Genomic DNA, 13,824 nt, shown 5'->3' with positions numbered 1-13,824 from the left:
TTTCACCCCCATAGTGCACACCCATCATCCATCAACATCCTTGGCTCACAATTCTTTCTCTATTAATTTTTCCCATCCCCACCCTCAACTTCTTGTAAACTTCTTATAATATTGTGTGCATACAGAATGGAGAGATAGTGAACGAGCCCAATGAGGGAAATCCTACTACCACTCCAATCTTGGAAGAGAGGAATTCAAGCCCTAGCCATTGACTACTCAATTTCTTGCTTGCATGTATCGTTTTTGCATTTGTAAAATCTTGGTTTTTTCATTTAAGTATTCTATCATGAGCCATTGCTTTTGCATTGGTAATATCACAAGTTTCTCAGATCTAAAATATAAAGGCATTGGAAAAGCTTTATTCAGATAAAGATCTTTATTATTATATAAGCACTCTTTATTTTATAGGAATTGCAATAAGGTGAGAAAATAAAACTGATCCAAGCAAAATTAAATGCATTTCTGCTTCTAATGATGGGAGGGGGTCTTTTCATGTGTAAAGATGAAGAATCCATCTTCAAAAGTTTTAATTATAAAGAAGATAATTTTTCTATTTAACATTTTGTTAGTTCAACAATTAGCTCTTACTGAGATAATCTTTAATTTTGTGTATTGATGTGTTTAAGCAAGATGGTAAGATATTAAATGGAACTACATAACATCAATGCATCTACTAGCTTTCATGGTGTCCTTACAATTATGAAACACACACATTGGGGGGGAGGTGGGGAAGTACATCTATTTAAGGGTAGAAGAAATATTAATACACTTACAAACTTGCCCTCCGATGAAGGTGTTTCTAGTATGTTGTCTACAAGAGATGGGTTGTTACAGTTTTGTCAGCTACCAGTAGGGATCTGGAATTTTCTCCTTTACAGTTCTTCTGTCTTGACCAAGTTACCACATCCACAGACTCAAAACGCCATGAAACTATAATTTAAAGAGTTACTACATCCACAAACTCAAAACTCCATGGCACACAGAACAACTAGCATTTAAAGAGCAATGTAGTGGTTAAGCATTCTATTATTGATGGTGCTACTAATAGTTGGCTCTATGCATAGGACTCTTTGCTTAATCAACTAAAACCTTGGTATCATGGATAAATATTAACTTAATTTATAAATCGATAAATATAACTTTATTTCTAAATGGATAAATATAACTTATGTCAGATTGATTGAAGTAATCTAGTTGGAGCTTGTGTATGCTAAAAGCTCAATGATTTTCACCTTTGTTGAATACTGCTTGATCACAATGATTTTCACCTTTCTTGACTACTGCTTGATCACAAATTCTAGCACTTTCATTTTACCAAGTACCAACAATTCCATCGTCCACTCCACCAACAACTCACCATTTGAAAATGTCTTTAAAATCCACCATCGACAATCCACTATGGGATCCTTGTGGTTGTATGCATGGAAATATGTATCCATTAATGCATAGAGTACAAGATTTAATGCAGTGGAAAGATGGGCACATTCCTTGGTGCCCATTTTTAAATTTCAAAACCTCTAGTGACCACTCATTTACCATTGGATCCCTTGTTTTGTTGATAATTTCAAGTCAGCTCATCGCCTCTAATTTCATATTTTGTTGATGAAGCATGATTTCCACATAGCAATCCCTTACACTTGATATCTTGTTCTTCAGTAAGATTAAGGTGAAGCGATAAGGAGAACCATCCTGCTATTGATGATGCTGTAACTTATTGAAACAATTTCCTTTCCATCAAGATAAATGCTTTATAGACTCCTATAAAGAAGGCTCCAAACAGGCAAAATAAACCACCTTCAACATTTATTTCGTTCCCCCAAGGATAATGGGCTCAGGTGGGTCTTACAGGCAAACAAAGGTCAATCTTGAAGAAAACCAAATGCTAATTATTTTTATTCTACAGGGAATTAACCCAAAAGTTTACTTTTGAAACAATTTCCTGTCCATCAGGATAAATTCTTTATAGACTCCTATAAAGAAGGCTTCAAAGAGGCCAAAGAAACCTTCTTCAACATATATTTTGTTCCTCCAAGGACAATGGACTCAGGTGGGTCTTACGAGCAAACAAAGGTCGATCTTGAAGAAAACCAAATGCTAATTCTTTTTATTCTAAAGGGAATTTAACCCAAAAGTTTTTTTGAGAGTGGTGCCCTAAAGGGATTTTAGATTCTTTATGATCTTCAGTGCTCCATCTTATCATCACATGCATGTAGAAAAAAATTCACATTTCCGTGATGTCATCCGCAATGTCATACACTACTTTAGTCTATTGTAAACTAAACAAAATATTTGATGCCCTTCTGATTTGCTTCTGCATATGTGATTATTGTCGTATAAGAAAGAGTTTGATTTTTATTATATGAATGCTTCACATGTTTTTTTAAGAAAGCTCATTTTAATCAAGTGCTCAAATTCATTATGTTATATTACCAATAGGTGAAATATGAGAATCCAAATACCATTTTCAAGGATATAGGAGCCGTTTTGAAAACTAAATGGATAATCAAGTGCTCGAATCCATTATGCTATATTACCAATAGGTGAAATATGAGAATCCAAATACCATTTTCAAGGATATGGGAGCCATTTTGAAAACTAAATGGAAAGCATTGAACATAGAAGAGAAGAAATCATGTGAAGAGAAATATGAGGATGAAAAGAAAGCACATTGGTGGGTAAACTATGGAACTGTAAAGACTTTATGCACTATGTTATATATTTTTCCATTAGGTTTCAAAGGCTCGCAAGTTAGACTTTTGAAAGTTGTGGGGCTACAAAAACATGAGACTAAAGATCTGAAGCTTCTCTAAAACTATCAAAAACTTAGGTCGACATTTAAGCTTTTGGAACAATATATGTGCTCTCTATTTATATTTAAAAATATAAATAAATATTGTCATTTGTAGCAAGTATTTTTGAAAATAGAAATGAATTATTGTTGTTTTCCTCAATTTTGTGTGGTAGCAAGCATTTATAACTCTTATTTTGGTTGCTAAGCTTTGTACGTTTGAAATATTTATCTTATTTGTTTATTTTTATTACGCTGATAGGTGTTTCTCTGCGGGCTTTGGCTGTGCAGATCCAGCCAATCAAAGATGCCTATTTTTGTTGCCCTCCTTCCAATGATCTGTACTAGCGCAGATAATAGTTGGTAGTTGGGCATAGCAGAGTTTCGACCCATGTTGGAGGGCATCACTGCCAAGAACAATTTGCCTCCGTTAATGGCAACCTTCTGCGCACAAGCAGGCGTAGCATTGTGTCCACTACAACTTACAATACTTGTGAACAAGCAGCGACAACGTTGTGCCATTAATGCCACAAATCAGTGCTCGAAGTTCAGAGTTGGCACGCTTGGCATGATTGATTCTTTCGAGTTCATTATTGATTTTTTCAGTCAAGAATATCGAAATCAACCAAAATCGATCTCTTAAGTTCCAGTAGTAAGGTAGGCGCAGGCCATTGAGGCAGTGCGTGAACATTCAGAGGATCAAGAGACACACCTTCAGCTGACCCTTAATGGCTTTAGTGGAGGCGTAAGCAGGTCCTTTCCCCATTGGGTATAGATTTCAATATTTTCTCTCGTAATTGTATTTATTGAGAAGGTTTTTCTTAATAGGTAGTCCCACGCAAACTTCTGACCTAGACCCAACCTACTGTTGTATGGTCCCACCCCAACACAAAGGAGTGGATTCAGCTCAGACTGACTCTACTCACTTAGCGGATGTATTGTGATTTTTTCTTAGAGATGGATTTCTCATAACATCGGATGGCAAGGACGTAGAGATGCAAAAAGTTCTTGGACTAAGGCTAAGAGAGACTAAAGAGATAGGGCTAAAGCCAAGGCTTGTCTACTAGAGAGGCTAGAACGTGGACAAGTTCAAGTAGATATGCGAGTTCATATATTAAACATAATATTGTCCCAACACTTCTCCCTATCCTCCTCCTAGAAGTTGTTTAGTTAGAGAGGGCACGAGGCATTTGCAGACATGTTCAGGACTGCTATGGATATACAAGTTTCTAACATAGAAGAAGGTAGTAGATTGCAAGCTAAGAGCATCTGTGATGGTCATTTGGCTGTTTGGCTTCACTTTAAGCAGAGGAAGCAGGTGAACTAATAGTATTATATTTAGTTTTTCAATTTCTCTTTTTATGATGACTTGGGCTTTATATTAGGGCTCATTTCCCCTGTTTTTGATGTTATGTATTTTGTTATGATGTTAATTATAAAGTACAGAGCTAACCCTGAGCTTTTTCATGCTTGCACTGAATAGCAACTTGATTTAACATATTTAGATAAAAAACCCTGACAAATACCCTCTTATAGATATCTCAAATGCCCTGCAAGTACATTCATTCGTTATTGGTTTCATATCTGTGTGTGAACAAGTACATCCAATCCCTCGTGCCTCATTGTTATTTCGTGTAGTTACTGATCTTAAGCTGCTATGTTGAATAACTCTTCTCTAGAATAATCCAGTATCTCTATATCAATATGAATGGATCTTCTCATTTGACCAAATCAAATTTTAGTAATGTATGATTTTGGATTTGAGTTGCATATGCCTCAGTGCTTTATTAAACCCACATTTTCAGTCTGGCTTGGGGGTTTGAACTTTGATCATAGTTTCTCATATAGATTATATATCATGTTTAACAAGGGCTCTAATTTCTAGCATTGAAATAAGTTCTCTTTTGACTGAAACCTTTAGGGTTTTGACCTTAACTACACTTCTTGTTATGTATGATATTTTACAGCTAATAAAAGATTTCAAGCTACAACATGGATAAAGAGCATGGTTGGATCTCTAGATATGCCATGCGAGCCATCTGAGGAGGAGTTTCATCTTTGCTTGAGAAGTGGTATCATTTTATGTAATTTTATCAACAAGGTTCAACCAGGAGACTTGTCTAAGATGGTATACCATTTATGCCCATTGGAATGTTCACATATTTTATGAAACCTGTTATTGTCTTGAAATCCAGCCTTCCATTTTGTACCCTGTTAATTGACTTGTGCTGGTTAGCAGGTCGTTACAAATCATGTTTCATCACTTCCTCCAGAAGGACGGGCTTTATATGCCTGTCAATATTTTGAGAATGTAGGATTTTTCTTGTATCTGCTGAAGAGATGAAGTTGCCTACTTTTGAAGCTTCTCATTAAGAGCAGGTGAGCATGCCAATCATGTTGATATTTGTATGGATGTTTGCATTTGAATCTTTGATTTTAAATTTTTAACAAGTTTTTGTTCTGCCTCGAGGAAAGCTTGCAGCCGGGTTCTACAACAAATATTGTTGACTCTATATTGGCGCTGAAGGCTTATTATGAATAGAAACAGTGTGGAGGAAATGGCTCTTGGAAATATGCAGGCCGTTTGAGGTCCCCCATGGTTCTGGGGAACACAGGAAATTTCCTTCAACACTCAACTCCTTGTGTGCATGTAAGGGACCCTGAAATTCAGCCAAACCCATCAGTTAGAAACATGGATGGGGGCGAAAAATGACTCGATGACGTCGTTCAATCTAAAGGTTCAATTAATGTGTGGTTATTGAGTTGATTTCATCATTCTCAAGTTCTAGAAACTATTCATGCTTGAAAATAAAAAATTCTTTGCTTTACACATCCCTAACCACATGCTATGGTTGACAGACGTAATGGGAGCTTTATTAAAGCGGTTTGCTTTAGAAATAACAAATGAAAAGGAAAATGTTGATCGGAACCTTGTTGAAGCCATACAAACTGCTGCACCGGTATGCAAATATCATACCTATGCTTTTGCACTAATCCTACTCGATTAAGCATATAACCAGTGTTGTTAAAAGCGCGATTTAATCGCGCTTTTTTCAAAAACGCGCGCGTTTTTCCCTTTGCCGCATAAAACGCGCGTTTTATACGAAAAAAGCGGCAGTTTTTTTTATAGCGCTTTTTTCCGAAAAAAGCGCGCTTTTTATGTAAAAAAGCGGCGAGGCTCGGGGCAGCGGGTTATAATAACCAAAATCCGATTTTTTTTTATGTCATTTTTGACTTGGGCGCGCGTTGGAGGAGGAGAAGTGTTGGGAGAGAGGAGTTGAAGGGTTTGGAAGCAAATCCAAGTGCTTGTTGGAGAATTTCAAGAGGAGATCACAAATTTCTCCATAAAAACGGTATGTAGATTATTTTTTTTTTTGTTTTCCTTGTTTAAAAACTTTGTTTTTCATTGTTTTTGGTTGGCAAATTTCATATGGGCAGTGGGCACCATTTTCCTTTTGTTTTTAAAGAATTTATTGTATTTTTTCATTGATTTGGGATGGGTAACTTGGTATGAGTATGGGAACCAATTTTATTTTATTTTTCATTTTTTTTGAACATTGTTTATGTTTTTTCATTGTTTTTTGGCATTGCCATTTGGTTGGGTAACTTGGGTTTGGAACTTTGGATTTTGGAAATTTGTATTTTGTAATTTTGTAAATGCTAAATTGTAATTTGTATTATGTAATCCTAAATTCCTATTTCCTAATCCTTATTTTTCCATAGGTTTGCAAATTCAAAATTCAAAAACAAACATGCTAAGGAAATTGGATCCTTTCTGGGAATATGGTGAACCTAAAGCTCCGAATGATAGACAAAACTTGAATTGCAAGTTGTGTGGAAAGGAGATACGCGGGGGGGTGTACAGGTTGAAGTACCACCTTGCACAAATCCCTGGACATGATGTGGGGCCCTGTATAAATACAAATCCTGAACTTATCCAAAGAGCCATGAGAGCATTGGGAGAATTAGAGCACACTAGAGAGGCCAAAGAAGAACTCAAAAGGCAACTAAGAAGGTCAGCTGAAGGAAGTGGACCAAGTGGCACTGGTTCTACTGCAGCGTCAGTCAATCCGGTAGCTGCATCATCATTTTTTGTTCCTCGAACCACACCTGGTTCACAACCAACTATCGGTTCAATGCTAAAAAGAACTGAAAAAGAACAAGCTGATAGGTTGATGGCAAAATTTCTCCTCTGGAGTGATATTCCTTTCAGCATTGTAAGGAATAATCCATTTTTCCAACCTGCTGTTGATGCTATTGCCAGTGTTGGCCCGGGGTACAAAATCCCTTCTTATCATGATTTCAGAGGCCGGATTCTTCAAGAGGAAAAGCGTGACTGCACCCAAAGATTGGAGGATTTTAGGGCATCATGGGCACAAACAGGATGCACTGTTATGTCAGATGGTTGGACTGACCAAAAGGGGAGAACCCTTATAAACTTCTTGGTTAGTTGTCCCAAGGGGACTATGTTTATCAAATCTATTGATGCAACTCATCAAATCAAAGATGCAAGAACTTTATGTGATTTGCTGGATGTGTTTATTTTGGAGGTGGGTGCAGAAAATGTTGTCCAAGTCATAACGGACAATGCTGCAAATTATGTTGCTGCTGGTAGAATGCTTATGGACAGGCATCCTACTTTATTTTGGACACCTTGTGCTGCCCATTGTATTGATTTGATGTTAGAGGACATAGGGAAAATTCCCTTTGTCAAAGATATTGTTGACTCATCAAAAAGCATCACAAAATTTATATATAATCATACATCTGTGCTTAGCTTGATGAGAAGATTCACCAACAACAAAGAGTTGGTGCGCCCCGCCATTACACGGTTTGCGACGAGTTTCATATCTCTTCAATCCCTTTTGAATTCTATGTGGGATTTGAAGAGAATGTTTCTTTCAGAGGAGTGGCGTGCTTCGTCAATGAGCCGCAAACCAGAAGGAGAGGCGGTATGCAGACTAGTTTCATACCAGGAAGACTTATGGGCGGGAGTGCAGGAGGTGTGCGCCGTTACTGAACCTTTGGTAAAGTCTTCGGTTGGTTGATGGTGAGAAGCCTGCAATGGGCTATTTGTATGAAGCCATGGACAGGGCCAAAGAAGCCATTCGGTCCTACTATGATGATAAGGGAGATGATGGGTTTCAGAAACAACTCCTTCTATGGGAAGTGATTGATGAGCGATGGAACAACACACTCCATCGTCCCATTCATGCTGCTGGGCTTTTCCTGAACCCTGCATTTTCTTATGCATGTGGGTTTGATTTTGATGCTGAGGTCGTGGAAGGATTATTAACCTGTGTCCAGAAGATGGTGAGATCTCCAGAACAACGTATAGAGATCTCTAGACAAATTGAGACATATAAGATGTCAGGTGGCACATTTGGCTTTGAGATGGGTGTCACTGATAGGACGATTAAAATGCCAGGTATTTTTTAGTTTGTACTTTGTAACTTTGTTTCAAATTTCATTGTCTCTTCAAATTCCATTTTTTTCTTATGTTTATTTAAAATTTTATTTGTAATTTTGTTGTAGACGCATGGTGGAAGATGTATGGTGGCAGAGTACCCCTTTTGCAAAAGCTTGCCATACGCATCCTCAGCCAAACATGCAGCTCCTCAGGATGTGAGCGCAATTGGAGTGTATTTGAAAAAATACACAACAAGAAGCGCAATAGGTTAACACTTAAACATTTAAAATATTGCAAATTTCCAAATAAATTTTTGAATTCATTAAAGTTTTAAACAATATTTTTTTTATAATATTAATTATTAATTATTATTTCATGAACTTTGTACAGGTTGGAGTCCCATAGACTTAATGACATGGTCTATGTCTACTACAATCTTCGATTGTGGGTGAGGCAACTAGAGAGGACACCTGATATGGAAGCCATCTCATTGGATGGGATTGACACCACTGCTGAATGGAGGGTTGAGACCGAGAGGCTTCTCATGGATCCCACTGATGATTGGTTAGTGCAGGATGAGGGGGAGGAGGAGGGGGAGGAGGAGGAGGAGGAGGAGGAGGAGCAGGAGCAGGAGGAGGAGCAGGAGGAGGAGGTGACACCGCCTACCCGGGCTACCACTACCACCAGTAGAGGACGTGGTCTCCGTCTACCTCAGCCTCCTGTAGCTGCTACTACTAGTTCTTCAGCTTCTAGAGCACGTCAGACTCCACTGCCATTTCCACCAGCACAGGCACCAACTTCTACATCTAGAGGGAAAGAGAAAGCTATGCCATTTTCTCGCAAGAGGGGCAGAGGAAATCAATAGGATTAGACTTTCATTTTATTGTATATGACATTATGACATGATGAGATACATTATCATATTTTTTGTTGATATTTTGAGGCTGAGTTGGGACTCAGGACTTACTATTCAGGACATGATTCAATGTTATGTGTGATTTTAGCGCTAGAAATGATATTAAACATCTTATATATTAGTTTTTTTATCATATTTATGTGTCAATGTATTTATTTTATGTTGTAGATGGTTTAGATATTAAAAAAATTGAAAAAAAATGAAAAATAATGAATATTTTTGTGCCAAACGCTTTTTTCCCGCTTTTTTCCGCTTTTTCCCCGCTTTTGCCGATTTTTTCCGCTTTATTCCCGGCGCCGATTTAATCCCGCTCGCGCTTTTAACAACATTGCATATAACATTCTAAATGCAAAATTTGCTTCAGAACCCTAGTTTTGTTCAGTCATACATATTAGATATGCAAAATTTCTCTAAGCATATTGAACACTAGGGCCTCAAGAGTTCATGCTTTTAACTCTTTGTTGCTGTGCAGCAGGGCTCGATGCAAGCATTCATGAATCTTATCATTGCAATTTTTGCAGAGAATAGACAAGATAAATTCTCCGTGGTGAGCATCAATTGCCCTTGATGCAAAATGAAATACAAATTATCTGATTGCACTATATCCATAGGTTTCATGAGTAATATCTATTATCTAGATCTCTCATAGGGAAATGATAGGGAAATGACTTAACACATTGCTTGTAGCAAAAAAGTATCAACCATAAATACATGCTATAGAGATTCCATCGGCAATTTTCGTCTTATGTTGACTCTAATTTGCTCTGAAGATTCAGAAAAGTCAGGATAAAGACAATTATTTCCCTTCGGATTTCCCAGACAAGAAAAATGGTGACTGTCAAAGTCAGGATCCAAAACCTTTGCATATCAGTCAAGAACATCAAATGCGTCTGGAAGCACAAAGAAAAGAAGTCAAGGTTAGTAATATTTTAACTTTTCACTAAACATAATAAAATGTTGATGCTGTGGAGCAAATAAAAAATGTAAACAAAATGTACCGCAGCATGAAATAAATTCAGTCGCCATTTGATTCAGTATAATGAGGACTATTGTTTGATGAAGAATTGCATATGTGATTTGTAGAACATTTTTTTGCCAATCTAGGAAGATTATCCTACCATGTTTGCATTGCGTTTGTTTCCATGATGATGAGATAACCAGCGTAGCTTCAAGCCTGATTACTAGTATCCCATGTGAACCTCATCCCAACATGTCCCTGCTGCCCTAGAGTAGGCTAGTAGGAAACATGTTAAAGACTTGTATCTTACATGTGCAGTCACAGAGTATGCAATCAGGGAGCACCAGTTTTCCTAAATATGCAGTCAGATCACAATTTTGTCTGATTCTGTTTGAAATAATGAAACTAAATCACTCGAATACTGCTTTTGCTGTACTAAAGCAAACTCGTTAATCATTTTGTGATCCACTACTGTCTCATTATTGATTACCATCTTTTAGAAACTTCACAATGCTCATTTTATTAAACAATGGATATGATTTTCAGGACATAAGAGACATACTTAGAACATGGGAAGATGTACAAGTGTTACAGCCAGAGTGGCGAAGGGATTTAGAATTGCTTCGTAAGTTAAAACCAGACACTTCTACACCTCGACATTTAATAGGGGATTATTATTTTCTTTAATGTTCGAACTTTATAAGCTTTTCATTTGTTTTGTTGTTGTGTATTGCTAACTGAGCAATCTATTATAAGGAATGACACTGACTTCTTTCTCTCTAGAACATTATTTTTACAGATAACCAGGTCACAAGAATTTCTAATGCTGCTAGTGGGTATCACAGGGTTCTGGAAGAAAACGAGATCCTTTATAATAGCCCTACTAAAGGTTATCATATTTACTGTTTTCTTGGGGCTTAGGAAGCATAAGGGTAGACTGCAGAATCAAACCCCATTTTGGAGGTCAATCTGATGCCCAGTGCGGTGGGATTTATTGGGGAAGATGGGTCCCTCCTTGTCAATACATCCAAAATGGGCAAAGATGTACAGAAGATATTCAATTTTAATAAGGTTTTCAGTACCATCTGCAACACAAGGTACTGATTAAAGAGTCTTTTGATCTGGTCTTCTGACATAATTTGCATACAATTACTAACTTGTTATTGTCCATGAAATGGCAGAGGAAATTTACATGGATACACAGCCATTGATCCGAACTGTAATCCAAAATAGGCAAAGATGTAAAGAGGATATCCAATTGCCGTAAGGTTTTTGAGCCATCTGCTGCACAAGGTACTGATTAAAGAGTCTTTTGACCTTGTCTTCTGACATAATTTGTATACAATTACTAACTCGTTTTTGTCCATGAAATGGCAGAGGAAATTTACATGGATACACAACCATTGATCCGATCTGTAATGGATGGTTACAATGTCTGCATTTTTGCATATGGTCAAATGGAAAGGCCCACACCATGGTCAGTGTATTTCTTCTAAGAATTTTGTTCTAAAAATTTGGTGGTTTCCCAAAAATTTATATCTAAAATTGCTTATCTAAACCAATAGATTAATTTTTAGATCTTTTTCAAAAATATATCTCTAAAATGGCTTAGATGAGAAAGCAGCTTCTGGTTATTAAGTAATAGATTAATTTTTAGATCTTTCTCAAGGTAATCTGGCCTGACATTTTGGACTTCGACTTCTTAAAATTCAGAGCGGTCCAACTGGTGCTTCTGAAAAGGATCAGTGACCTCTTCGAGTTATCTCAAATCATTGCTTTTATGGTTTTCCAGCTCCAAATGGACGTGCTGAGCGAACTTGCAGGACAACATTTTTTGTTTTTATGGCTTTCCAGCTGCAAATGGACACGCTGAGCGAACTTGCAGGACACCACCTGATGAGCAGTCGATGAAGGTGGGAAAACGAAGGTTGTAATAACCTGCGTTTTGCCCTTGTGGACATTTTATTGTTATCTCGGCAAACCAGTATAAATTGATGTTGTATAATAGTGCCAGCTTTTCTCATGAGCCATCAGGTAGGTTTATCCTTCCTTTTTCTAGAGGAAATCAAGGTTAAAAGAAAAATATAAATTGGAAAAGTGTAAATCGATGTTAAAGAAACTCCACTTGGAATTCCTTGTAAACCAAGGAACAATGCTTACAGTTTATTACTTGCAATGTGCACCAACACTTTTCTTAGTGTAATTTAATTATTATATTGGTTTTCAGGGTAAAGGCTACTTGTGAAGAACTGGATTAATATATAGAACAATGAGAAGCCATCCTAGTTGGGGTATGATATTTCTCATAATTGCCGTGTAAATAAATTCAAGGTCACATGTCATTTCCGAGTAAATTCATGGTCACATGTCATTTCCTATGTGGTGACCAGCATGTTCAAGAGGGCAGTGTTACATGAAGACCAAATAGTGGCTGTGAAGGAACAGAGGTAAAAGAAATTCAGTGTCATTCCGAGTAAATTCATGGTCACATGTCATTTCCTATGTGGTGACCAGCATGTTCAAGAGGGCAGTGTTACATGAAGACCAAATAGTGGCAGTGAAGGAACAGAGGTAAAAGAAATTCAGTGTCACCGAATAGTGGGAATTAAGGAATAGAGGTAAAAGAAATGCAGGGACAGACAATCTGGCTGTTAAAAGATCAACTAGCAGCACAAAAAAATCCAATTATTACAAGATCAACTATATCAACTAGCGGCGCAGAGGGAAGCCATTGACCAAAGAATCCAATTATTACAAGATCAACTAGTGGCCCAGAGGGAAGCCATTGACCAATGAATTCTGGGTTATGGCGAATCAAATTTTTGATCGGTACTGGAATCCCATTAAGCAATGGATAAAGTGGAGTTCAAAAGATGAAAGTATGGAAGGTGGTTCCCCCGTTCCCCTTGAGCAATGGATAATATGGAGTGCAAAATATGAAAGTATGGAAGGTGGTTAAAGTTAAAAGAAAAAACAAAGTTACTTTCAGTAAAACACAAAGGCGGTTTTTTGCTTATACCTTTGATTATATGTTTCTCTAGCAGAGGACAATATTTTCACATATGGAAAACACTATGTTCATATATATTCCTGCAATAAGATGCAAGAAAATAAGAAGCGGAAATGATTTGAATATGTTATTATAATTGGAAAATAAGCTTACTTCAAGAAATAAGAAGTGGAAATGATTTGAATATGTTATTATAATTGGAAAATAAGAAGTGGAAATGATTTGAATATGTTTGCTTATATGTTTCTCTAGTAGAGGACAATATTTTCACATATGGAAAACACTATGAATGATTTGAATATGTTATTATAATTGGAAAATAAGAAGTGGAAATGATTTGAATATGTTTGCTTATATGTTTCTCTATGTTTCTCTAGTAGAGGACAATATTTTCACATATCGAAAACACTATGTTCATATATATTCCTGTAATAAGATGCAAGAAAATAAGAAGTGGAAATGATTTGAATATGCTATTATAATTGGAAAATAAGAAGTGGAAATGATTTGAATATGTTATCATAATTGGAGCAATGTATTTATGTTTTTAATATAAACTTGTATATATAATTATTATTGATTTTTTATTTAACTTGTATATATAACTATTATTGATTTTTTATTTAAATTTATTAAATGGTGGGTTAGTAACACTATGAATGATTTGAATATGTTATTATAATTGGAAAATAAGAAGTGGAAATGATTTGAATATGTTTGCTTATATGTTTCTCTATGTTTC

General features: G+C 36.6%; 1 protein-coding gene across 14 annotated transcripts in view; it reads left to right on the top strand.

Annotated features, from left to right (window-relative positions):
• Window positions 1–12,766, top strand: part of LOC149253064 (kinesin-like protein KIN-14L) — a 37,434-nt gene extending 24,668 nt beyond the window's left edge. For 2 of the 14 annotated variants that reach the window (XR_016267036.1, XR_016267035.1), the window contains 8 exons: window positions 9,590–9,661; window positions 9,885–10,031; window positions 10,619–10,697; window positions 10,994–11,169; window positions 11,254–11,365; window positions 11,450–11,549; window positions 11,865–12,106; window positions 12,300–12,766. Coding sequence is in view for 2 of the 14 variants with exons in the window: in XM_089459864.1 (XP_089315990.1) it covers window positions 5,653–5,748; window positions 9,587–9,661; window positions 9,885–10,031; window positions 10,619–10,697; window positions 10,872–10,993 (519 nt within the window). In the remaining 12 variants the exon portion in view is untranslated. Of the gene's footprint in view, window positions 1–4,306; window positions 4,917–5,027; window positions 5,168–5,258; window positions 5,527–5,647; window positions 5,749–9,586; window positions 9,662–9,884; window positions 10,032–10,618; window positions 10,698–10,855; window positions 11,170–11,253; window positions 11,366–11,449; window positions 11,550–11,785; window positions 12,107–12,299 lie in introns of those variants that run through there. The other 12 variants (XR_016267034.1, XR_016267039.1, XR_016267038.1 and 9 more) reach the window with 12 other exon arrangements.
• The last annotated feature ends 1,058 nt before the right edge of the window (window positions 12,767–13,824 follow it).

The sequence above is a fragment of the Pinus tabuliformis genome, chromosome 7 (assembly GCF_031772625.1).
Source record: "Pinus tabuliformis cultivar Carrire ecotype Pingquan chromosome 7, CPIR1, whole genome shotgun sequence".
NCBI classification, from domain to species: domain Eukaryota; kingdom Viridiplantae; phylum Streptophyta; class Pinopsida; order Pinales; family Pinaceae; genus Pinus; species Pinus tabuliformis.
The sequence above is the reverse complement of the archived record's forward strand: the minus strand, read 5'-3'. Positions and strand labels throughout refer to the sequence as shown.